General features: G+C 49.6%; 1 protein-coding gene across 9 annotated transcripts in view; it reads right to left on the bottom strand.

Annotated features, from left to right (window-relative positions):
- Positions 1 to 26,742, bottom strand: part of ACADVL (acyl-CoA dehydrogenase very long chain) — an 86,733-nt gene that overhangs the window by 18,183 nt on the left and 41,808 nt on the right. For 2 of the 9 annotated variants that reach the window (XM_073358968.1, XM_073358965.1), the window contains exons 2-12: positions 20,841 to 20,955; positions 18,114 to 18,177; positions 17,143 to 17,215; positions 16,365 to 16,429; positions 15,540 to 15,674; positions 13,898 to 14,042; positions 13,143 to 13,272; positions 11,347 to 11,469; positions 8,463 to 8,661; positions 7,383 to 7,487; positions 5,576 to 5,662 (exon numbers count right to left, since the gene is read on the bottom strand). In XM_073358968.1, coding sequence (XP_073215069.1) covers positions 5,576 to 5,662; positions 7,383 to 7,487; positions 8,463 to 8,661; positions 11,347 to 11,469; positions 13,143 to 13,272; positions 13,898 to 14,042; positions 15,540 to 15,674; positions 16,365 to 16,429; positions 17,143 to 17,215; positions 18,114 to 18,177; positions 20,841 to 20,923 — 1,209 coding nt within the window. In that variant the 5' untranslated portion in view covers positions 20,924 to 20,955. Of the gene's footprint in view, positions 1 to 5,575; positions 5,663 to 7,382; positions 7,488 to 8,462; positions 8,662 to 11,346; positions 11,470 to 13,142; positions 13,273 to 13,897; positions 14,043 to 15,539; positions 15,675 to 16,364; positions 16,430 to 17,142; positions 17,216 to 18,113; positions 18,178 to 20,840; positions 20,956 to 21,235; positions 24,785 to 26,742 lie in introns of those variants that run through there. The other 7 variants (XM_073358966.1, XM_073358967.1, XM_073358969.1 and 4 more) reach the window with 7 other exon arrangements.

Here is a 26,742-nt window from a genome sequence, read left to right as displayed (position 1 = left end):
AAGCACTTTGGCAAGGACAATGGTTTTGGAGTCTGTCTGAGCAAGGACTGCAACACCGCTCATCCAAACCCATCACCATCGCTCAGTGCCTGGGAAACAGCTTCATGTCTAGTGAAAGGAGGCTCCAATGACCAGGCTGCAGCTCTGCGAATATCAGTAATGTGCACCTGATGCAGGAATGCAGCTCACGCTGCTTGAGCTCTTGTAGAACGCACTGAAACTCTTGCGGGCAGAGGGGCCTTAGCCGTGGCAGAGCACAGTAGGGTGCAGGACAAGATCCAGAAAGAAATTCTCTACCCACAGACAGGGTAACCCTTCAGTCTGGCAGACAAAGAAATGAACAGCTGAGGAAACAGCCTAAATTGTTTGGTCTTGTCCAAGTAACAAGCCAACGCCTTTTGGACATCCCAAGCATGGAGCCCTCCTCATCGTTACGAGGTTTCAGAAAAAAGCTCGGTAAGTAGGTAGCCTGATTAAGGTGGAAGTGCGAGACAACTTTGGTCAGAAATGTAGGGTAAGGATGCAAATCAACCTCATCTGCAAACTACATCTGGAGGGTCAGCACCTAATGCACGCCGCTCTGCTACCCTGCTGGCAGAAGCACTGGCCACCAGGAATGCTGCTTTCATGGAGAGATGGAGCAAGGAATGTGGAGCCATCGGCTCAAAAGGTGGAACCATTAGAGCCGGCAAAAGCTGTAGGATAAATACGACATTAAAGAGTTAGCATTACCTTAAGTTTGGTTAAGGAAATATCTGTAATATGAAGAAAGGCCCTGACTAGCATGTAGAAGGAAGGCCTTGAAAAGAATGAGGTGCAAGGCCAGAAGGAATGAGGGAGGGAGGGTGTTTGGTTTGAGAATAACTGAGGAGATAAGGGGAAGGCCTCAGACCGACAGGGATGGCTGCGGATGAGGATTATAAAGGTGTTCTCCTGCCCAAGTTTGCATAACACTCTTGGAATCTGAGGGACGGGATTAAAGGCATCTAGTAGCTTGTCCTTCCATGACGACAGGAAATCATCTGATATAGATCCTGGGCTGTGACTTGCTCTGGAACAAAACAGGTGACACTTCCTGTTCAGACGAGTAACCAAGACATTGATTTCTGGTACCCCCCACGACTGAAAGATGGATCTTGCAATGTCTGCTCTAAGGGACCACTTGTGATCCCTGCTGAATGATCTGCAGAGACAATCTGCCAGGCAGTTCTGAACACCTTGGTAGGTGTGAAGCTTTGAGTGTGATTGTATTTTTGATGGAACCCTCAAACCCCCATAGATCTACAGCCTCTGGGCAAAGGCGATCCCACCTGGCACTCCACTGCCTGTTCACACAGAACACAGCAGCAGTGTTGTCCGTGAGGACCTGTACTGTACATTCCTCGAGGTGTGGAAGGAAGGCTTGACATGCCAAGTGAATAGCTTGTAGTTCCAGAACATTTCTGTGGAAAGAGAGTTCTTGACCTGACCAAAGACCCTGAGTCTGATGGTCTTCTAGGTAGGATCCCCACCCCAGGGATGAAGCATTTGTGACCAATGTCACGGAGGGCAGAGTCGAGGAGAAAGGAACCCCTTTGCATACATTGGCAGGGTACACCCACCAATCTAGGGATGACAAGCCGCTCGCAGGTACGTGAGTCAGCATGTCCAATGGGTGATGAGATGGTCAGTAGATTGACTCCACCTGCCTTGCATGGCTCTGTGGTGAAAAGGCTGCCATGCTGAGTCACATATGTGCCAGCTGCCCTGTGCCCCAGAAGTCTCAGGCGATTCCTTACTGCTGTGCAAGGATGGGCGCTGAGGTCTGCACAGAGGTCCTGTCTTGCTTGGACTCTGGCCAGGCTCAAGTGCGCGCTTGCCGAAGTGGAGTCTAGATCTGCCCCAATAAGCCCGATTTTCTACACAGGGGTGAGAACTCACTTATCCTTGTCAGAACGAAGGAGTCTCTGGATCTTGTTGATGCCAACCTCCCCCTAATGTCTGGAGCGTCCCTGAATCAACCAGTCATCCAGGTACAGGAATTCCTGGACAACTGCCTTTCTGAGATGCACTGTCGCCATAGCCATGCACTTTGAAAAGACTCACAGGGCTGAAGATGGACTGAAAGGCAGGACAGTGAATGGATAATGAATGTTAGCCATGATGAACCTTTCTCCTGCAGCTCTGGTGGATAGCCTTGTGGAAATCATTCAAGCTGAGAGTGGCAAACCAGTCATTGGGATCTAGAGATGGATAACAGAGGCTAGAGTTACCAGGGGAAATGTTATCTCTTTATGTATTTGTTTAGGTTTTGCAGGTCCAAAATAGGTTTGAGTTTTCTCTCAGAAATAATGGGAACAGAATCCCTTCCCCCAGCGTTAAGGAGAGACCTCTTTGGCTCCCAACTGTAAACTAGACTGTATTTCTTGGATAAGAAAAGCCTTGTGAGATTGGCCCCTGAAAAGGGACTGGGGCTGGGTAGGTAGGTATGGGGAATAGAGACAAACTGCAGGGAATATCCTCATTCCACAGTGCTCAGTATCCAGTATCTGGCTGAAATATGGGTCCAATCAGCTAGGAAGTGGGCTAACCTGCTGCCAAAGGGAGTGATAGGAGAGATGAGATTCAGACACAGTGGTACTTTGGCCTCGACTAAGAAGTCCAATAGGCTGCTTAGAGGTCGAACACTGTCTTGATGAAGTTGAAGCAGATGGAGGAGGAGGTAGCCTTATCCTGTGGAATTTATGTCATCTCTGCTTGATCAGGCTGCCTCCGAGGGTAAAATGGCACCACTGGGTTGTCTGATGATGAAAGTGCCTGAACGTTCCTTCCCAGCGATCTAAGTGCTGCCCTAGAATCTTTTAGGGAATGCAGCGTTTCATTGGTTTTCCCTGTAAACAAATTAGGGCCTTTAAATGGGAGATCCTCAATTGTCAGTTGGATCTCTGCTGGAATCCCAGATGCTTGCAGCCATAAAGAGTGTCACATCATAGGCACAGATGCCATCACTCTAGCCTCAGCCTATTCAAGACGGCATGATGGGAAGATTGGACAACCCTTGTTAATCACAACTCAATATTCCTGTCTAACATCTTCTGGCAGTTTGTCAATAAAGTTAGCCTGTTAACAGAGACTGGGAAACTGTATCTGACCAGGAGAGCCTGGTGATTTGCTATCCTGACCTGTAACTCTGACATTGCATAAATGTTTCTTCCAAAAAGATTTTGCAGTAAAAGAGTTTTTTGAAGTCATTATTTTGAGGTGGATTTGGCGTGACCTTGGCATGATTTATCATTGACTACACTCACCACCGAGCCCAGGGTAGGGTGAGAATAGAAATGTTCATGACCTTGGAATGGCACTTGGTATCTGCTCTCTGTTCTCTTGGCAGTGGGAGGAAGTGATCCTGGTGTTTGCCATATAATTTTTGTAGGCTCCAAGATGGCTTAATTAACCAGTAGAGCTACTCTACCAGGTCCTGAGGTACGTAAGACATTTCTCCAGACATTTCTCCTTGTCTCAGAGGTGACTTAGACAACTGAGGTCTCGGAGAAGTACGTAAAGTGGATGGAATGCTCCATGGGTTCCAGAGGGCCCATGGATAAGTCCTGGGGCCCCAGTGAAAAGTAGCCCTTGGCCCCTTGTCTCTAGACCTGCCCCTGAGAGAGCCCGGGTACCAAGATCTGGATCTCTGCGAGGAGGATAGAGAATTATGAGATCTCCTAGAACAGGACTGGGATGCATAAGGTTCCTTGGAGGCACAGTACTCCATGGTGCAGGTGACTGGGACTTGTGGCTGGATGTGGCAGTAGTGGGACAGCATGGTGGCTGACCCCGGGAGAGTACCAAGTGTTCGAGTTCCAGCTGCTATTCGTAGGTACCGACATTTGCCGTGCTGAGGCTGGAATCGAATGGTACGGCACTGATGGCGTAGACAGCTCCAGAGCTTGTGAAGAAATAGCTGCTACCTATGACTCTAGCTCTTGTACCATCGGGGAGTCTGGTATCAAAAGGCAAAGCAAGTCTCTCGCTGCTGCGTACAGGCTGTTGTTGGTGTCGAGGATGCCATGTACCTGTATGCAGACAATACAGATGGCCCAGGCCAAGGAGTTGGTCTCAATGGAACAGAGGATGGTACCAGAGTCCAAGACTCTACACATATTGCCAAGGAAGCATGTGGTACTGAGGAGCACGTAGCCAGGGCTGGTCCATATCTGACTGACTCCTGGAAGGGCCGGGAGATCCTTGATGAGGAAGATCTGTTAGGCTTAGAGGCATGTGGGTCACAGGATTCAGCTTCTTCTGGGGCCCTGGGGAGGGAGAACGATGTCTCCCTTCTGAACCTCTCTGAGGAGGGATAACGGAGACGTCCGGAGGTCACCCCATGGTGGAAGTAGAGCCCCAAGGATTGTGTGCCAAGCAACAGGGCTCGGAGGGAGGACGCAAGTTAGCTTGCATCAGAACACAAGAAAATTTCACTTCCTGAAATGGTTAGGTCCTAATTCTGAACCCACTACAAATCAGGTACCTACCCCGAACATGGCCCTCCCCCAAACCCTTCAGCCACTGGTAGTGAGAGTCACGGACAGACAGAGACTTATTAGAGCCAGAACTTTGTTTAATACCTGGGGACTGAGGCATGCCCTGGCACTGCGCGTCGACAGGGCTAACTACAAGTCTGAAAAGCCAAGAGAAAATGGACGGAAATGAGCCACTATCTAACCAATGAACCAAATTATTTACAACAAATTACACACGTCGCTCAGAGGAAAAGGGAAGATTTGTGCAAGCAGGCACACACGCGCCCCCTCCCGACCATGGGGTGGTGAGGAGGAACTGAAGGGGGGCTGGGGCGGCTCTGCCCCTTTATACCATCAGCTGGTAGCATGAGCGTGCAGAGGTCGCACGTGCCGCCCTGACAGGTACCACTCAGGGAAAAAGTTCTCCAGCTTCAGCACGCTGGGCATGCAGACACCTGACGTGGCCTGGCCATGTGCAATCACTCAACGAAGAACTGCAGGTACCGAACTGCCGGGTTCTGCTGCTGACTCCACAGGGGCTGCGACAGCACAGGACTGTGGCGGCAGCTGGGCAGTCAATGCAGGCAGTGCTGGGGGAAACAGCCTGGTCTGGAGAGAGACTTGTAGGAAAGCCAGCTCCAGTGGACACTGCTTAGTCACACCTGCCTGAGCAGTCTCCCTTTGCATTGTCCATGCCCAGCAGTGAGAGCGCAATGAGAACTGGGTGGTTTGGGGCGGAGGGATCTTCCAGGAGAAGGGTGGGACAGGAACAAGCCGCCTGCTAGAAGCAGGAGAGGCCGATCGCAGTCCGGGAGGGAGCTGCTCTCTGGCTCCAGGGTTGATGCCTCAGGCGGGGTTCCTGCAGGTGTAATCCCTGGGATGCAGTGCCACCAGAGAGGAGAGAATAGCTTGTCTCTGCAGCACGCCTTTCCCTTCCAGTGGGACACCGACGTAGCAAAGCCCTGACACCTGCTACTGCTCAGCAACGGGGCAGCATGAGCCCAACTCTGACAGGCCATGCTTGCTCTAACCCCTCCTTGCGGAGACATCTCGCGCTGGGAATCAAACACACTTACTGAGGCAAAAATCTTGCTGATTGCAGCTTCGAGCATGTAATCGGGCACCTTCATGTCCATGTTGGCGCTCACCACGTAGGCCATCGACTGCAGGGAAGCCAGCCATTTGCCTTTGGTTACACGGTGTATGTGCCAAAGACACCATCCCACACCCCAAGGTATGCTGTATGGAGGGCCTGGCTTGGCTCGGCTCCATCCTCTCCCTCTCTTCTGCAGCGGGCACTGCCCATCAGAGGTCCCATCTCAAAATCTAGTCCTCCCATGCTGTCCCCTGCAGGCACAAGGCTCGTCCTGACCTGATTCATAAGGGCACTATCCTCTCCTCCTTTCATCCTCCCTCAGCCCAATTCCCTTGCCTGCACACAAGAAGCCAGTCAGCGAAGGGCAAGCTGAGGGGCAGGAAGATGCAGTGGATTTCAAACCTGTGTAACCCTGGGATCTTGTCATCATTAGCCTCATCCCCCTCCCACCACACACCGCCAGGGGTCGTTATGCTCATTTGTTCTATCTCATTTCCAATTAGACTGTAAATGCTGGGGCAGGGACCAGGCCTTTCCCAGTGCTCAGATGCACAAGGGGACCGGATCCTGACTGGGGCAGCTGGGCACTGCTGCAATAAAAACCACCTTAAACCAGCTCATAACAGAGACGGCTGCTAGTCATCCTGCCGCCCGCTTCACCCTCGGCGAGCACACAACTGCCCGAGGGGGCACAGCCGCTCCTGCACAGCTCAGCAACGGGCCACAGCCATTAGGGGAAAATGCATGTTTCAGGTAATAGTGGGAGGAAGCTGTGTGGGTGACAGAGAGAGATACAGTCCTCCTCTCCTGCAGGGTGGATTCCCTGGAATTGTGAGTTCCTGGATTGGTTGGCCAGGATGGGAGAGGAAAGAGGTGTTTTGTTGGGAGGATTGGGGTTGCTTGTTTTTTTTAAACCCAAGGCTGCTTCCAACCCGCAGGACAAGAGGAATTTTAAAGGGCCAGAGCTGTGGGCAGCATGGAATTACTCACGCTGGAATTTGGCCGGGATGCTGAGGTTAACACAGCTCCAGTCCTATGAACCGGTCTATGGGAACATTGCCAAAACTCAGCACAGGGCTCCCAATACCACTCTGGGGCACTGGCTCAGAGTCAGAGGGCCTGATTCTTCCCAAATGCACATGGGTTTCAGGCCAGCTTTATGCCAGAGTCTTTATGGCACGACTCCCACTTTACACCAGTGTAGGCAAGCACAGAATCAAGCCCAGAGAAATGAGGGCTGCCCAGTGATTTGCCAACACCACCTGGAAGTCTCATCCAAACACTGAACCAACCCAGCCTGCCAGCTCAGCCTCTGAGATATGACACCAGCACAAACTGGGATGGCAGCAGGTACAATCTGTTCTATTTGATATAGATTTTTATACCATCTGCATCACTGTAGTATCTGAGCGCCATCCACCTATGCATTAAATAACATATAATATCAAGTGTGGGTCACTTTCTCTCATCCACTCCCCAGAGGGAGAACTGGGTGTGCAGTGGACTGTTTTGTTTTTTCATTGTGTTTATTTATATGACAACACTGCTCTGTGTTTATATCAGAGAAGGCAGGTCAGAGAATGTGCCTGGGGCTTGAGAAGGAAGCAGGGAGGTGTGGGATGGTTCTTAGTCCATGGTAAACTTCATTCCACAGTCTGGGGTGGGACCAGCCCCCCAGAACGCCCTGTCTCCTGAACAGACAAGCTTTACCCTGAGAGTTCTGCTGTGCCTGTACAATGGAGTTGTTGACCATGGTCTTGATCCTGCAATTAAGAGGAATTTCTCACCTCCGTAACATAGTGCAGCATGGCCATCCGTGCAACTTTCTCCTGAATAGCCCCATAGTTGCTGATCTTGTCTCCAAACTGCTTACGATTAGCAGCATGATCAACCTGGTGTTACATAAGAACCCATGATCACAGCAAGAAGCTAATGTAATACAGACAAGAGGAATTTAGTCTGTGTCCAAGCTGCAGGATTTGACCATATATTTCAATTTTAAACAAAATCAAGTTAGCTAATGTTTATAGGAATATCTATACTAGGATGTCAAGCCCTATGTAGCTTGTGTCGGCCAAGCTTGCTGCACACCCCAGGGGCTCCTGGCATCTCTCCCATCCCCACAAGATCCCTGTGAGCTACCTCCTACCCCCTCTAGTGCACAGACTCATTTCAACCCTCCCATTCGCTCCCCCAGGCCACAGGCTCTGTGTATATTCCATTTCCCCCTTTTGGGTTTTCCAATTTCCACCAAAATCAATAGGCTTCTGCCCAGTGATGCCTAGAAAAATTTCTGAAATTTTGCAATTGATTGGATACAGCGTTCCAAAGGTATCACATTACATCCAACCAGAAACACCACCAAGTTAATTCTAAGGGTCTTGTAAGCTCGGCCATCAACTTAACTCCAGCCCCAAAACCCCAGCCCTTAGCCCAATCTCATCCCATTACACAAAAGAGAGAAGAAGAATTTCTGTCTAAAGACTAACCAACATATGCAGCTAAGTAAACTAAGGCCCCAAATCTGGACACGTCTTACAAGCATGCGGAGAATCCCACTGAAGCCATCAGGACCAGACATATGCTTAAAATTAAACACAGACATTTCACAGTAATTCTATTTGTCTAAATGCAGATCTTTGACCTGTTGGCTCTTCCAGCATCAGCTCCTATCTCTCTCTCTGGATACACATGTAACATGGGTTTCCCAGAGCCATTCCCCCATGGGGATGTCCCACAGAATAACTGACCCTTGCGTCTCACTGACTACGCTCTGCTAACATGTGGGACAGGTAGACAGTCCATTGTCACTTGTCCTGCACAAACCATCTGCGTGATCTAATCCTGTTTCAAGAACAAGAACGTACGGCTTTGACAATCACTCCACGCATGGTGCCTGCCAGGGCGGAGGCCATCCCAAAGCGCCCATTGTTCAGTATGTTCATGGCGACCAGGAAGCCTTTTCCAAGCTCCCCGAGCAGATTTTCTGCTGGCACCTTCACGTTATCAAAGTGCACTTCAGCTGTATTGGAGCACTTGATCCCCATCTTCTTCTCCGGGGGGCCACTGACAAAACAGAAGGAAACGAGAGATGACCTCAGCCTGGCTGTGACCTTTGGACATGCACACCTATCTGCATGTGCAGTTTCTGCATTTGTGCCTGCAAATGAGCATTCTCACATGCGTGCTGGTAACTGCGCACCCTGGCCCTGACCCTGCAAAGGGGCAAGTGCCCTCGAACTCACAGTGAAGTCAATGGAAGTTGAGGCGACTCAGCTTCTGGTAGGATCCAAGTTACTTGATCTACATGTGATAAAACCTGGCAGTGTGCAAAGGTGGGTGCACATTTACATGTGGTAATTCTGTGTGCCAATAAAATGTTAACACAATGTCTTATATAGAAACAGGGAGCAGTTTAAACATAAACTAAATAACCATTGCCCATTTCTAAAGGCTCTGGAACATTGTACCCTATGCCAGACCATGTAGCTGCATAATCTCAAGCACTGTGCCCTGGTAATGCCAACACTTCTCTCCTAATGTTTGTCATACTCATTGTAGCAAATCGCTCAGCAGAGGGAAGTTTAAAGGAGCATGGATTATATTTTGTTATAAATGGAAAGTGAAAGTGGTGCGTGAACATAATGGTCTAGCACCCTCTTGTGGCTGGAGGCCTGGAAAGCAGATCCAAGGACTTCAGCACCTGATAGACAGCTGGATAATCATTATAGCATCCCTGGTTAAAGTCCCACACTATGGTGCTTGACCCTACAAGGTGCTGAGTCCCTCCAGGATCAGGCATGGCATTTGGCATGGCAGGATGGTGTGGTCAGATGTTTGGCTGCGAGCGTGCGTTCTCCTAGTGTGCTGTCCCAGCTCTGTGCAAACAGCTGGCACAGCAGACCTTGAGCAAACTGCCCAATCATCACAAGATCTGTTAAGGTACGAAGGCACCCAAGCAGGTTTATTGTTGATATGGTACTAGTATCCCACAGACTCTACCGGACCACTAATACTTGTATGCCTGTAACAATGGACCAGCTCAGTGAACGGCGGGACTTTCTGTTCCTCCCTCGGCCAGGGGAAGACACTCCCTTTGAGGCAGTGATTGTATACATCAATACAAAGAAGTTACGTACTGCCCCTCTGAGGTAGTTAGTTGACACCTTCTGACGTAGACGGTTACGCTCCATCACCTTGTACATCTTTATCCATCACACTGTCATCCTGACCCTATCTTTAGGATGGGTCAGTGTGCTGCTGTTACCTTTAGGGAATGTGTTGGTATCGGGGTGTTCTGGTACCACCCTTCTGGAATGTGTTTGTGCAAGTGCTCTGTGCCCAGCACCTCTTAGGAACGTGTGTTTTGGCAATATCAGCCCTGTTCTTGCCAGAGTCTGTGAGCAGGGCCTGCCTCTAGCTCACAGCCTGACTTTGCTTGATATTAGCAAAGTTTTGACCGTTACTTTAGCCCAGGCCTCAGGCCTCATACCAGGCCTCTGATACAAGGCCTTATGTCTCAGTCTCTCTTCCTTCTACATTCCCCCACTTTTTGTCTTTTTATGGGGAGAATGTTTACCCATCATCCTGGAAAAGCATAATGCAATGAGGAAAATAGCAATAAATAACAACACTTAATATTTATTACACTTTTCGTTGTTAAAAGTGCACAAACTGGCCAATGATAACACCACTTTTGGGTGGCAGGGAAGTATTGCTATCACCCTTGAACCGACAAGGGAATCAAGGCATACAGCAGTTAAGAGACTTGCCGAAGAGCATACAACAAGTCAGTGCTGGAAACACGGTTCCTGGATCTTAGTCCTAGGCTGAGCCTTGTAAACATAAGGACATAGGAACATAAGAATGGCCACAGTGCAGGGGTTCTCAAATTTCATTGCACCGCGACCCCCTGCTGACAACAAAAGTTACTACACAACCCCAGGAGCGGGGACTGAAATCTGAGCCCATCTGAGCCCCACTGCCCTGGGTGAGATGGCAGGACAAAACCCAAGGGCTTCAGTCCCAGGCAGGGAGCCTGTAATCTGAGCCCCAATGTCCAGGGCTGAAGTCCATGGGCTTTGGCTGCAGCCCCAGGAGGTGGGGCTCAGGCTTCGGCCCCAGGCCCCAGCAAGTCTAAGACAGTCCTGGTGACCCCATTAAAATTGGCTCACGACTCACTTTGGGGTCCGGACCCACAGTTTGAGAACCACTGCCATAGTGGGTCAGACCAAAGGATCATCTAGCCCAGAATGCTGTCTTCCGAAAGTGACCAATGCCAGGTGCCCAGAGGGAATGAACAGAATCTGGCAATTATCATGTGATCCATCCCCTGTCACCCAGTTCCAGCTTCTGTCAATTAGAAGTTTAGTGACACTCAGCGCGTCGGGTTCCATTCTGATAGTAGCCATTGATAGAGCTATCCTCCATGAACTCATCTAGTTCTTTTTTGAACCCTGTTATAGTTTTGGCCTTCACAACGTCCCCTGGCAACGAGTTTCATAGGTTGACTATGTGTCATGTGAAGAAATACTTCCTTTTGTTTTAAACCTGCTGCCTGTTAATTTCATGGGTGACTCCTGGTTTTTGTGTGATGTGAAGGGGTAACACTTTCCTATTCACTGTCTCCACACCAGTCATGATTTTATAGACCTCAATCATATCCTGCTGAGTCTCTTTTCTAAGCTGAACAGTCCCAGTCCTTTTAATATCTCCTCAAACCGTGCCTGTTAAGTTATAAACTTCTCTCACCTGGTCACGCCCCCAAACGCTCTCTCCACAATGAAGGCTGAGATTTTGTCCTTCACTTCCCCTGTTGGCTGCTTTACCGGGGTCTTGGCGAACACTGTGAAGATCTCAGCTATCCCTCCATTACTGGAACCCAAAGCGATTAGGGAAACAGTGAGTCCCAGCTCCCGATCACCTGTATTTACTCAGGCTCTTCTCTTTCCCTCTCAGTGATTTCCCTTTTTCCATTACATCCTTTTACGCACACTTTTTTACTGCAGTTAATAACAACAGCAGCTAGCCTGTGTGTAATTAGCCCTAGCACAACACTTCATGCTGTCAGAGACAAACAATAATTCATCTTCCTCTCCTCCTTAGAGGGAGGTAATTAGACTGCATTATCCAGAGACAATTCAGAGGTGAGGCAGATGGTGGATAAATTACACACCCTGGTTGAATGAGTGCATCCCACACACTAAGGCTTGCATATATACACAAGTTGTCGTGCTTTACCCACACCGGTCTAGTTAAAGTGATACAATGCCCCTAGTACAGACACTATGGGAGGAGGAATAAGCTATAGCGCCATACGGACCCTTTATACCAATAGAGTTGAGTGCATACCAGAGGTTGTACCAGTGTGAGCAATTCGGTAAAAAGTCACACCCCTACCTGACAAAGTTATACTAGTGCCAAACCTGTGTGTGGACCAGGCCTATGGGGCAGAAGGGGAAGGCTGTAGCAGGAAAAGGAGCCAGGGATGGGTAAGGTAAAGTCGAGCCCCTTTCTTTTAGCTAAGACCTTGTTATACCTTCCTGCTGGCTGTCTTCCCTGATATAAACCTGCTCTTCCACCCCCTCACCGTAACTTTCCCTGACACCTGATTACTGACATACAGCTGGAACCACCCATTACATACCTTAGAACGTGACCTAGAAAGACAAGGGACTTGCCCAAGGCCATACAGGGACTCAGTGGCAGAACGGGGGCTAGAACTCAGGAGCGCCTCACTCCCAGCATGGTGCTCAGTACATTCTACTACACTGCCTCTCCTTGGGCCACAGGAAAACATCCTGATTAATTCACTGGGACCTAAGCATGCGCTGAAATGCTATCTTGGCTCAGGACTATAGTTAGCCCTGATCACGGATGCTCTAACATCTTATACCCTAAACAGCAGGGGCAGGGGAGCTGGTTCAACCGACGTGAGAAACTACTCTTCTGAATCATCACTCCAGTTCTGCACCATAAGGTTTGGGGAAGTCCCACATCTCCTCCTCCTTCCAGGCCCACAACTGCCTCTCTGTACCAGGGTGTGACGGGGTCTGCTTACCCCGCACGAGCCCAGACAGGGTTAAGTCCATATTACTGACAGCGGAAGTCCTGCCTCCCCGGCGGGACTGGGCATGCTCCAGATGCTCTAGCAATATAAAGGGAGGAAGCCCAGCTCGTTCTGGGCTGGAGGCTGTAGGCAAGGACCTGTCTGGGAAGCTCCTGCGGAGGGCCAGCTACAGCCCTTGACTGTGCTGGGATTCAGAGCCTCCCCAGGCCCACTTGAACCCCAGCGACTGGAGGAGCCACAGGAGGCTGACCCCAAGCAGGGCTGGGCCCAGGCTGCAGGATTCATCCCGTCCCCCCTGCCGAGGACCCTGGGCCGGATCTCACAGGCTTTGGGAGCTCCAGTCGAAGTGCATTTCCTGCTGTTATGCTGAGCAAGAGCTCTGATGGCTTTGGACGCTTCCTGTGTCACCGGGGCCTGCAGAATCTCCCGGCTCTCATGGGACCTCGAGGAACCCTTTCAACCTCCCGACTTCTCTCACCTGATCCATATTTTCCCGCCGTTCAGCGTGTAGAATTTCCCACACTCGCTGAGCTCTGCGAGGGTTTTAATAGATGCTGCGTCTGAGCCACTAGACGGCTCCGTCAGGCAGAAGGCAGCGATGGTCTCTCCTGCAGAAGGGAGCAGAACGGTCACCAATGGCACAGACTTTAACAGCATAGAGAACACAAAAGAACCCACACGCAGCCAGGGCTCTGCCGGGGGCCCAGGACCCGCACTGCCCTGAGGACTCCCCACCTACACAGCAGGGAGTGAGTCCATGGCAGGCAGGCACGTCGGGCGGGATGAGGATGGGGTGGGGTACATCCATGCACACCCCAGGGCAACCAGCTGGCCGTATGTAAACAGACAACTACAGAAAGCTGCACTTTTCTGCAACTCAGCCGGTGCCTTGCCTTGGGTATCCCGCAGATCCCCTGCTGGCACAGCGACATGCCAGCCTGCAGTGTGAGCTCGAAGGCTGTGCTCTGACGGGGCTTGAGGGCTTCTGCACTGAACTGGCAGAGCAGTGCAGAGAAGCTTGCACAGAGCTTGCCTGTGCTAGACCTAGCTCTCCCCACTGCTGTCAGCCGCCCGCCGTCACCACCCCTCCCCACAGCCTGCAAGCAGAGTGCTGAAAGCCCAGCTCAGAGCAGTGTCTGGGAGACCTGCAAGAAGCCAGGAGGGTGGGTAAAGATCTACATTATACCTTTCATAGGGCACAACAGAGTGAAGAAAACAGGCCCTGTTTCCTACCAGATGCTAGCTTGGGCAGGTATTTCTCCTTCTGACTCTGGGTCCCAAAGAGCAGGATTCCCTTAAAGCCGATTGACTGATGAGCACCAAGGCTTATGCCCACACCAAGGTCGTGCACTCCAACCACCTCCACCATCCGAGCATACTAAAGGGAAAGCAAAAGAGAAATGGTGGGGACGGGGATTAGGTTGGAACCGCTGCCCAGTTTGACCTTCAGATACTACAGCTTCTGGGGACTAGCAAACACTCCACATCAACACTAATATTAACACTGCTCCCATCTGCTCCTCCTAATCACCCCTGCCAGGGCCCAATGCAGGACACTGGGGGCACAGACCAGTCATCAGGAGCCTTCAGACACTCTCAGGCGCATTCAGCTGGCTGATCCCTGCCCCGCACTGTGTCTGGCTCACAAGGGCAGAGGGGAGGAGGTAGGAGAAGGTTTGGGTAGAACTTTTTAAAAGAGGAAAAAGAAAACCCACACCTAGCGAGATATGCACATTGGAGATGTTACTGATACATCATCTGTCTACCACTGTGTCTGTCTTGTCTATTTAGGGACTGCCTCTGACTGTTTGGCCGAGCAACACCCAGCCATGCGCTACTGCAGAATTGATGGTAATGAATATTTATTGATGGAATTACTAGAAAGCAAGACTCAGGGAAGTGACTAGACTACTGTCATATAGCAAGAGGAAACCAGGTCTGGGAACAGAATCTGGTTCTCCCAGCTCCCACGCTGGTTCCCTATCCCACACTGCCTCACCTCTGAACTATCCAGGTGATATTTTCACACTCCCTAGCTACTATAACGGGCACAGGATAAAAACCTAGCTGGAGGGATTGGTGGAGCTCAGCACAGCAGCTGGAGGCTTTCCAGTGACTGTTGGTCTACTGCCTGTAGGGACAGCCCTGGTCTGTGTGGGGCTGACAGGTGACGTGGCTTCAGAGCTCTCAGATCTTCCAGAGGGTTAGGCCAGGTGGGTACAAACTGGCTAACCGTCTTTTCTGTGCTGTTACAACTAAACCCTGGTAGAGCTTGGACCCTGCATAGGGAGGTGAAGCTTGTCCGCACAAACTGACACGTAGCTGTCTGTGGCTCACTGGGGACTGAGAGCATGCAGCAAGCTGGATTCATATGCCCGGTGCACAGGACCACAGGAATGGAACGTCACGCACTTCAGCGTCAGGCTGAGCACAGCCATGCTCCCCAGGCAGGGCTTCATTTGGAATGAAAGAGGTGCCTGGGATCCAGCAACTTTTTACTTTCATACCTGATGCAGCAAGTCCAGCGGGGCCGGGCTCTGAACTGCCAGGCTCTGGCACAAAGTAAGCACTGCCCCTTCGCCTCTGAATCACAGCCCCGCTCTTCTCTGCTCCCGACCTCCTCCAGGAAGAGACTCTACCATGTTACAGTGGGGGAGGGGCCACGAGAAGAGAGAACGGGCCCACCTGCCCGCCAGGTGAGGACAGCTCTCACGCTCCGAGTCAAACCCGGGGGAGGCTGGATCTGAGTTCCATGCCTGGCCCCCCCATCACAGGCCTGAGCCAGACACTGGCTCCAAACACCTGACCTCAGGGCGAGTTCAGATCCCGGCCCCTACTGTCCCGTCATGCCTGCACCCCCAAGGCTCTGTCTTACCTGGGTGTTTGTCAGCCCAACTCCCCCCAGCTCCTCAGGCACCTGCAGCCCAAAGGCTCCCATCTCCTTCAGCCCCGCCAGGGTGGTCTTCTCAATGCTCTCCAGCTTCTCGTTCTCCACAGGATCATTGACCTCCTTCAAGTAATGAAAGGGAGCGAGTGAAAGGCAGGTGCCACGCCGAGGCGAACGCTGCATGGGGCAAGGCCGGAGGGGCCGGCAAAGTCGCCGTTTACGCATTGCCTACCGGGCACCAAGGAGCTGCTGGATCCTAGAGCAGGCAATCTGGGCACTGGTGTGTTAGTGTCCTGCTGTTGCTGTGCGAGTGAGCCCGAGGGTCAGTGTGTGTGGGGTGGGGGGGTAAGCCTCGGAGTGAGCGATCTATGACCTGATTGCCCTTCCCCTCTGCCTCTGCCCCACGCTCCCTCCCTCCAAGCCTGTTCTCTATCTCTGGGGAGGGCCAGGCCTCGCAGAGCCACCCTGTCTTTCAAATATCCCTGCGGAAAGGCCACCCACATGAACTCCTTCACTGCCAACACCCAAACAGGTAACCCACGCCTCGGTCTGACAGACTGGTGGCGCGTTGTATGAGACATGGGCATTAGCGGCACTCAGGAAATCACAATCAGGAGGAGAACGTGGATGTGCACTTGTGCATCCTCCAGGCTTCAGAAAGAGGGTAGATTTGCCAGGAGAAGTAATTTTTTTAATGGTGGTGAGGCCAGCCGTCCCACGTCACTGTCTGAGGAAGACGGAGTCCTTTTCTTTTGTTTACAACACACACTTCAGGCTATTCCGTAATCAAACAGGCAGCAGACTGCCACTAACCTTGAAGAAGCGGGTGCAGGGATCTACCAGGGCTTGCAGGAACTGCATCTGCTCCATTGAGAGCACTAGGGAGGGGCAAAGTTACAGCTAGATTAGCAGGATGTGTCTAACCCTCATCACTTTATTACATGATTTGACACAAATACCCTTATGTGAGGAGGCACCTTCTAAGACTGGATGTTTGTCTAAGAGATCTGCTGTAGTCCAGAAGGGGTGGAATGGGGCAGGGCTGGGGCAGGAAGGGCGGGGGGGCGAACTGGGGTGGGGGCTTTGGGGAAGGGGTGGAATGGGGCGGGGCTGAGGCAGGAAGGGCGGGGGGGCAAACAGGGGTGGGGGCTTTGGGGAAGGGGTGGAATGGGGCGGGGCTGAGGCAGGAAGGGGCGGGGGGGGCGAACAGGGGCGGGGGCTTTGAGGAAGGGGTGGAATGGGGCGGGGCTGGGGCAGGAAGGGCGGGGGGGCGAACAGGGGTGGGGGCTTTGGGGAAGGGGTGGGAGGGGTGGGGTCTTGGGGAAGAGGTGGAGGGGGGCTAGAGCAGCACGCAGCAGTGCAGGTGTCCTACACAGCTGCATACTTTGCGTATGGGTAGGGATGGCCCTGTCTGGTCAGCAGACTGAGCTGAGAGCTCCATGGAAACTCAACTAGCCTCTCGCTGGGGGTGGGAGGAGCACATGGCCTGTGTTCTGTGACTTTGGTGGCTTTGCTCTGCTATGCCATTAAACCAGCAAAGGTCACCATCAGCACTAAATCCATAAGGAAATTTTAAATAAAAATATCCTACCTGCGGGAAAAGGAAAAACATTGTCAGGTATAAGCTTCCCGTTGAACAGGTTCATGACAAAGGATGTGGATTCCTGGAGGAGAGAGATGATAACAAGAGCACTTACACACATGAGCCCTGCAGAGCGGAGTGATACTAGGAGAGGGAAGTTCATGGTATGCTTTCTGCACAGCTCAGAGGTGGGGAGTCCAGGAGGAGAACCGCTCCTGTGCTGACTGCAGAACCATGGCACCCTGCAGGACATGCTGAGAAGCACAGTGAAAATGTGCGTAAGTGAAGAGGGTATTTTTGCCTTTGCAGAGATCTCGGGACTGTGGTGCACCCAACGCCCACAGAGAGGTTGCACCTGTTCTCAAAGGCTCAGAGCTCTCAAGATCACGGACAGCTGTTCTGATGATGTCATGCTTCCACGTCGTGTTTCATTGGCTGGGCATATTGTCACTCTGCAGTGTGGCCTCTTGGGAGAGGCTGCCAAGACCCCCCTTTACTGTCATTGTGCAGCAGACGGGGAGGCTGTTAAGAATTGAGCTGCTTTTCAGATTTTCCTCCCAGTTCTTATTCACACACTTGTCTCAAACACAACGTGAATCTCATTAGATGTCAGGCCTCCACGCTTGTGTGGTTTGGCACCATTACAGTACCATACCCGCTGTGTTACCCTAGAGCCAGCAGAAGCAGCATCAGGCATCACTTTATTTTCTTCTTTGGTGCTTTATTTTTTTATATGCCAATGCTATTCACTGCCTCTGAGGCTGACCAGATCTGATTGCCACGCCCAGCTGAAGTCAATGGGAGAGGAGTGAGCTGAGAATCAGGCCTACAGTATCTATGAAGTACAGAGGAGTCCCCCCTGGGGACAGTGGCAGTCTCACCATCAGTCATTAACACAGTCCGGGACAAAGCACTGAGCGCAGACCTGCAGCCACTTCCCAAGGCTTTCAAAGCAAAATTATACAAGCAGTGTGACTTACCTTGTTCGCTTTATTTGAGTATCTCCCTTTTTGATGTGTTATATAGTATGGAGGCGATGTCAGTCTGGGGAAAAGAACAAAATCGCTGTGACATCATGCAAGTGCAATTTTCACCATCAGTCACAAGCATTTACTTGGGTGAGTGTCAGCAGTGGAAGGCATGTGTCTGCGGTTTGATGGTCACGGCACAGCACCTTTAAAGAAAGCCCGAGAGACCACCTGGAAAACTGTAAAAGGAACCTGCTTCAATGGCATCTCTGATCTCCATCTTTACTACCAGGGATTTTGCACAAAAGCAGTATTTTAGGTTCTTTCGCCAGCTGGTACTTTATTGGGGAAAACAGGCAGACGGGAGTTTATTTAGTAAGAGTAATTAACTACTCAGGCTCCCCAAACAGATATGGATCTTGGGAACTAGCACTGGAGTTGGCTTTTTAGGGTACGTCTTTGCTTTAAAAAAAAAGGGGGGGGGGCATGTTCTTAACTCAGGTTAGGTAACCCAGGATAAAACAGCAGTGAAGCACAGTAATTTGGCTTTTAACTTGAGTTAGCCACTCGAGTTAAAGCCGATAGGGGAGCCTGGGGTTGACTTGACCTGCGAACTGGGTTAAACACAGAGTTGCCATGTCTTCACTGCTATTTTAGTCCAGCAAGCTAACCTGGGTTAAGCACACATATTTTTGGAGGGGTGGGGGGGCGCAATGAAGACATACCTCTAGAATCTAACTCCATCTGTCTTGCTGCATAGGTATTATGGTGCTGGGCACACCAAAAATACTTCGATATTTGAAGTGTTAGCTAGAAACAGCTTCCATAAAGCCCTCCTTTAACTTTGTCTTATAAGTTTGATCTGATACCTGCCAGATACCGTCCAAAGTCAAAGGAGAATGTTTCTACACACCTTGAAGAAAGCTTGTCAACCTGTCTTTGAGTTACAGAGCTTTAAAGTGCCCTGAGGTGAAGCTCTGACTTCTCTTAATTTTTTTTGTTCTGGTTTGGCCCCTGGACCCTCACGGTCGAGTTACAGCTCCTTGGAGTGCGGCGCTAGCCAGCTTTGAAGAAAATAGGCTGTAATTAAGCAAACTGGATGATTCAACTACCTGAAAGGGGGTTCCAAAGAGGATGGCTCTAGACTGTTCTCAATGGTAGCAGATGACAGAACGAGGAGTAATGGTGTCAAGTTGCAGTGGGGGAGGTTTAGATTGGATATTAGGAAAAACTTTTTCACTAAGAGGGTGGTGAAACACTGGAATGCGTTACCTAGGGAGGTGGTAGAATCTCCTTCCTTAGAGGTTTTTAAGGTCAGGCTTGACAAAGCCCTGGCTGGGATGATTTAACTGGGAATTGGTCCTGCTTTGAGCAGGGGGTTGGACTAGATGACCTTCTGGGGTCCCTTCCAACCCTGATATTCTATGATTCTATGATTCTATGATTATTTTTGTGTGTAGTTTTGGGTCCAATCCTGCTCCCACTGATTTTGATGGAAGTTATGGGCACGTTTGTTTCTTTGTCCTTTATAAGAATAACATATCGGTTTGTTCTATGTTGTGAACAATGGATCAGCCTGCTCCCCCCTCTGCTTCTGTAAACAATGGGTCAGTCTGCTCCCCCCTCCCTCCTGCAAACAATGGGTCAGCCTGTTCCCTCCCCCATAAATAATGGATTAGCCTGCTCCCCCCCACACACAAACAATGGGTCAGTCTGCTCCCCCCTCCCCCTGAAAACAATGGGTCAGCTTGCTCTCCCCCCCTCACAAATAATGGGTCAGCCTGCTTCTCCCCCCTCTACCCCCCCAAAACAATGGGTGAGCCTGCTCCCTCCCCCACAAATAATGGATTAGCCTGCTCCCCCCCCCACAAACAATGGGTCAGCCTGCTCCCCCCTCCCCCTGAAAACAATGGGTCAGCCTACTTCCCCCCCCCCACACACACACACAAACAATGGGTCAGCCTGCTCCCCTCTCCCTGTGAAAACAATCATAGAATCATAGAATATCAGGGTTGGAAGGGACCCCAGAAGGTCATCTAGTCCAACCCCCTGCTCGAAGCAGGACCAATTCCCAGTTAAATCATCCCAGCCAGGGCTTTGTCAAGCCTGACCTTAAAAACCTCTAAGGAAGGAGATTCTACCACCTCCCTAGGCAACGCATTCCAGTGCTTCACCACCCTCCTAGTGAAAAAGTTTTTCCTAATATCCAACCTAAACCTCCCCCACTGCAACTTGAGACCATTACTCCTCGTTCTGTCATCTGCTACCATTGAGAACAATGGGTCAGCCTAATTCCCCCCCCCACACACAAACAATGGGTCAGGCTGCTCCCTTCTCCCTGTGAAAACAATGGGTCAGCCTGCTTCTCCTCCCCCCCACACACACATACAAACAATGGGTCAGCCTGCTCCCTCCTGTCTCCTCTCCATCCCCGCCCAGCTGTGCTGGAAAGGGCAAGAGGGGGCGAAGAATCCCTGGCGCTGCCCCCAGGGCCAGGCTCGACGAAGGGAGTTACTGCATTTTAGCTATGGCGCAAGGACAGAGACTCATAGACGTTATGGCCTGACGGGAGCATCATGATCTAGTCTGGCCTCCTGCTCATGGCAGGCCACAGAACCTCACCCACCTGCTGCTGTGATGGACCCCTCACCTCTGGCTGAGTTACTGAACTCCTCAAGTCACGGGTAAAGATTTCAAATCCGCCAGCTGTACTCATAAATTGAGCTCAGTTTACTCTACCTGAAGTGGGGCGTAGCCAGAGCTTGTGCCCAAAGTTGCCTCCACCAGCTGGCACTCAGTCTAGTCCTGATCAAACGAAGCATTCTCTCTGCAGGCACTGCTCAGCTCACTTCCTCTGCGGAAAAAGGAGGAGGGTGAACACAAGACAAGGTGTATGTAGCAATTTATCCCGAAATCTGAACCATTTCATCACTCCAGTCAAGGCCAACATCACCAGGGGACCTATCTCCCTTCTAAACAGCCTTCCCCCAACCCCTCCTTTTTGGGCTTGATCCCAAATAGCCCCTACCAGGGCTTTCCCGCCTCCATTGTATGGCATGTGTAGCCTATACAGGATCTTCACTATTTCCCATCCCAAAATTCAGCCCCGATCCCATAGTGGGCTTGTGACTTACTCCTAGAAAGCCACTGGGAGGAACACCTTGCTGAGTAGGTTGGCACAGAGCTTTTCTGCTGTGGAATCTTGATAAAGAAGTGCTTGCTTCTGCAATGTGACATCATTGCTTCAGGGGTGATGTCACTCAGGGTATTATGATGTCATCACCTGTATTATCTATATTCTATTACCATCCAGGGGAACCAATCAAGAATCAAGGCCTCATTATGCTAGGCGCTGCATAGGCATACAATAAAAGGTCAGCCACGAGGAGCTAGTAGTCTTGGTAATCAGAACCAACAGGTAGATGAGATAAACAAATAGGGAGTAGAGGTGGGGAAAAGAGGGAAGATGAAGTAACTGTGACATGAGCAAGAAGTTATCCATGATAAGCAGCAGTCTCATCGCACCACCTGCCTACTCACTGCTAGCTGGTCATAAGCTGACAGCAGAGGAGAGTTTTAAGGAGGAGGAAATAGATCTGGGATCACTTTAGGCACATCTCTCCACTAATAACTCACCCAAGCATCGTTTGATGCTACCTAGTGACACATAAACACCCTGACCTTTTCCAGATCATTGTGAATAAAGAACACCCCAGCAGAATGGAAATGCCTGATAATTAGCACCATAAATTGTGCTCCTAGCTGTACCAGTTCAGAATAGGGTTTGAGAAATAAGCAAATGCTGCATTTCCTGGTTTGCTTCTGTGGTTTCAGCTGCAGATACATTGCTGCCTCTTGTGATGCTATTCACCCTTGCTCTGCAGGCCTGAGTTGGATTGGTAGAAAATGGAGTAGGAAGCCAGATCTGGATGGCACAAGGTAGTCACAGGAATGTATAGATCATCACAGCCATCATTACAGGGTTAAACTCAAATCTTATTTGCCAGAGGTGTGGATGTGGAAACCTCACATAGCCAGGCAGGATTTTATTGTTATTTACATGCTGACATAGGGTACATGATGCCTTCCATGCAAAAAGGAGACCAAAGGCCAAATCTACATCTGTGTAAAAATCTGCAGTCACTGCATTAAAGGTAGCGTACAGCAGGGTAGCAGAGATTAACCCTTTCTGGCCATGTAGTAGCACCAGGGCCCAATCGTGCTCTTACTGAAGTCAGTGGGAACTTTCCCACTGACTGAAATGGGAATAGAACTGGGTGCAAAGGGGCCACTTCTGCAACCCCCTTATTCCCATAAATAACCCCATGAACACAGGTTTGCAGGATCGGGCCCTTTATCAAGACTTCACAAGGGAAGGTACTGAATACTGGGGGAAGAGAGAAGGGTTGCAGCAATGCGAGTATATAGTGGTGTTGGTTATCAATGTGCATAGCTTAAATTCCCTGAACTATACAAAAATAAAAAAGCAATTTAAATGGAAATTAAAAGAAGCAGTCACAAGGGTGAAATGCCTGGAAATTGCATGGAGACTATTTAAAAACACCATATTAGAGGCTCAAACTAAATGGATACTCCACAATTACAAACAAACAAACAGTAAGAAGACCAAAGATGCAGCGTGAAAGAGGCACTTAAAGGCAAAAAAGCATCCTTTAAAAATTGGAAACCAAATCCTACTGAGGAAAATATAAAGGAACATAAATTCTGGCAAGTCAAATGTAAAAGTGTAATAAAGCAGGCTAAGAAAGAATTTGAAGAGCATCTATCTAAGGACACAAAAAGTAACAGCAAAATGTTTTTTAAGTCTCTCAGAAGCAGGAAGCCTGCCAAACAGTGAGCAGGGCTACACTGGGTGGAAAAGGGGCCAAAGGAGCGCTCCAGGAAGACAAAGCTGTTGCTGAGAAGCTAAATGAATTATTTGCATCAGTCTTCATTGCAGAGGATGTGGGGGAGATTTCCACACCTGAGCCATTCTTTCTAGGTGACAAATCTGAGGACGTGTCCCAGATTGAGATGTCAGTAGAGGAGGTTTTGGAATGAATTGGTAAATTAAACAGTAATACATCACCAGATGGTATTCACCCAAGACTTCTAAAGGAACTCAAATATTAAATCGCAGAACAACTAACTGGTGTGTAACCTATCATTTAAATCAGCCTCTGTACCAGGTGACTGGAGGGTAGCTAATGTAATGCCTATTTTTAAAGAAAGGTTCCAAAGGCGATCCTGGCAATTAGAGGCCAGTAAGCCTGACTTCTGTACCAGGCAAATTGGTTGAAACTATCATAAAGAGCAGAATTATCAGACACATAGATAAACACAATATACTGGGGAAAAGTCAACATGGCTTTTGTAAATGGAAATCATGCCTCACCCATCTATTAGAATTCTTTGAGGGGGTCAATAAATATGTGGACAAAGCTGATACAGTGTACTTGGACTTTCAGAAAGCCTTTGACAAAATCCCTCACCAAAGGCTCTTAAGCAAACTAAACAGTCATGGGATAAGAGGAAAGATCCTCTAATGGATCAGTAACTGGTTAAAAGATAGGAAACAAAGGGTAGGAATAAATGGTCAGTTTTCACCATGAAGAGAGGTTATTTACCCCTTCTCATGACACAAGAACCAGGGGTCACTCAATGAAATTAATAGGCAGCAGGTTTAAAACAAACAAAAGGAAGTACTTCTTCATATAACACACAGTCAACTTGTGGAACTCATTGTCAGGGGATGTTATGAAGGCCAAAAGTATAGCTGGGTTAAAAAAATAATTAGATAAGTTCATGGAGGTTAGGTCCATCAATGGCTATTAGCCAAGATGGTCAGGGATGTGACCCCATGCTCCGGGTGTCCCTAAACCTCCAACTGCTAGAAGCTGGGACTGGATGAGAGGGGATGGATCACTCAAAGTTATCCTGTTCTATTCATTCCCTGTGAAGCATCTGGAGATGGGGCAAGACCTATGTTATTAACTGTTGTGGTATGTGCAATTTTTCTAAAAGCCCCAGCTCCTTTAGTCAAGAAATTAGGTGAGAATCTCAGCTTGCATTTTTTAAAAGTAAGTTTCTAGCTCGGGTGGTTGCAGCAAAAAGTTGAACACACATATCTGGACATCTGACCCACAAAGGTGGGATTGAGTGATTTACAGTGGAAAGACAAAAAGGATCAAAACCCAAAATCTACCACTCCTCCCAGTTTAGTATCATCCGCAAATTTGCTGAGAGTGCAATCTACACCATCCTCCAGATCATTTATGAAGATATTGAACAAAACCGGCCCCAAGACCGACCCCTGGGGCACTCCACTTGACACCGGCTGCTAACTAGACATGGATCCATTGATCACTACCCGTTGAGCCCAACAATCTAGCCAGCTTTCTACCCACCTTATAGTGCATTCATCCAGCCCATACTTCCTTAACTTGCTGACAAGAATACTGTGGGAGACCGTGTCAAAAGCTTTGCTAAAGTCAAAAAACAATACATCCACTGCTTTCCCTTCATCCACAGAACCAGTAATCTCATCATAAAAGGCGATTAGATTAGTCAGGCATGACCTTCCCTTGGTGAATCCATGCTGGCTGTTCCTGATCACTTTCCTCTCATGCAAGTGCTTCAGGATTGATTCTTTGAGGACCTGCTCCATGATTTTTCCAGGGACTGAGGTGAGGCTGACTGGCCTGTAGTTCCCAGGATCCTCCTTCTTCCCTTTTTTAAAGATTGGCACTACATTAGCCTTTTTCCAGTCATCCGGGACTTCCCCGGTTCGCCACGAGTTTTCAAAGATAATGGCCAATGGCTCTGCAATCACAGCCGCCAATTCCTTCAGCACTCTCGGATGCAACGCATCCGGCCCCATCGACTTGTGCACGTCCAGCTTTTCTAAATAGTCCCTAACCACCTCTATCTCCACAGAGGGCTGGCCATCTCTTCCCCATTTTGTGATGCCCAGTGCAGTAGTCTGGGAGCTGACCTTGTTCGTGAAGACAGAGGCAAAAAAAGCATTGAGTACATTAGCTTTTTCCACATCCTCTGTCACTAGGTTGCCTCCCTCATTCAGGGAGGCAACCTCTATGCACAGGTGTTTTGGGGTCTAACGCTTGGCGTCTACTGCTCAAGCAGACTCCCACGTATACTGAATTGTAGCGGAGCCGCCAGTAGAGGGAGTTACACGTTAGCAGTTCAGAGTACAAGGGCTGAAGCTAGAAAGATCTGGGATAGTCACATCTCCTTCAGTCTGTGCATTCTGCTCTCCTTGACACCAGCACAACCCTGGAGTAACTGCACTGACTTACACAAGAGTCTCTTGAGATGTACACGGCAAAACAGGTCGGAATTTGAGCCCAGTATCACCATCACGCTAGCCTTTATGACATATAATTAAGCTTTGATTTAAAGTCACATCAAGTGGATTTACTTACCTACTATTTTCAGAAGAATCATTTGTATAAAAAGTTTTAAAGTTTGACTTCAATGGGGCTATTTATGGGCTTACAATTAACTAGGCACTTAAGGGCATCCAGAGTGGTCAGCTTGTTGCAAGACCAAGCCCATAGTCCACCCCTTGCCAAAGAAGAATTTGCATGGATTCCTGAATGCTTTGTGCAGCTGAGTTTTAACTGTCCCAAGCAGTGCAGTGAGGTTTCCAACACGTCCCTTGGGAGACCACTGCACAGCCAGATACCACACATCTTACTGAGTTTTCCCTCAGATTCATTCAAAGTGGGATTTTTGTTATTTGGCTGGGTTTAATTCCATCCTTCTCCTACCACCACCACCCCCCATTCTCCTTCCCATGATTGTTTTGCTCCCTTCACCTACAGAGGGATGTTTATTACAACCCTCCCATCACCATCATTTGGACACATTTCGTTCTTTTAGCCTTTCCTTACAAGTCAGTCTCTCTCTAATTTTTTTTGCTCTTCTCTGATTTCCCTCCAATTTGGCAGCGTCAGCCAATGAAGAAGTCTGGTGTATAACTGTAGGCACTTTTCTTTATTTTAAATAAACAGCCACTCTATTTAATGGACAAAATGTACCATTAATTATCTGTGTTATCAAAGAACCTCAGAGCTCTCAGTCCTGGACCAGGAGGACTCTATTGTGCTAGGCATGGTGCAAACACAGAACAAAGACGATCCCTGCTGCAAAGAACGTGCAATCTAACTATAAGACAAGAGACAGCAGACGGATACAGACAGATGGGGGAGTCCAAGGACCCAAGGAAATACAGATCAGCATGATGGGCTGTGGTCACTGCTGTCACGTTTTTTGTGGCCATCACAGCAAAGGAGAGTTTTGAGGAGGGATTTGGAGGAGGGTGAGATAGCTTTGTGGCTGTTTATGAGCTCCTCCCAGGCATGAGGAGCAGCATGGAAAAAAGCATGAAGGTGCCTGTTTGAAAATTAAACAGGTGGTCAACAGTGGCTGACTTCATGGGCTGACGGGAGTTAGAAGCTGATACATGGATAGCGAGTGAGAGATGATCGGTAGGGTGGGGACAGGCCGTGACGGTGAAGACAAGCAGCCTGTGTCTGATGTGAGAGACCAGGGAAAGCCAGCAGAGGGGACTGGCCCACAGCAGGTGTAAGCTCTAATGCTCCCTGAGCTAGGTGAGATC

This window comes from Lepidochelys kempii, chromosome 9 (assembly GCF_965140265.1).
Source record: "Lepidochelys kempii isolate rLepKem1 chromosome 9, rLepKem1.hap2, whole genome shotgun sequence".
NCBI classification, from domain to species: domain Eukaryota; kingdom Metazoa; phylum Chordata; order Testudines; family Cheloniidae; genus Lepidochelys; species Lepidochelys kempii.
This window is presented reverse-complemented; position numbering and strand designations above follow the sequence as displayed.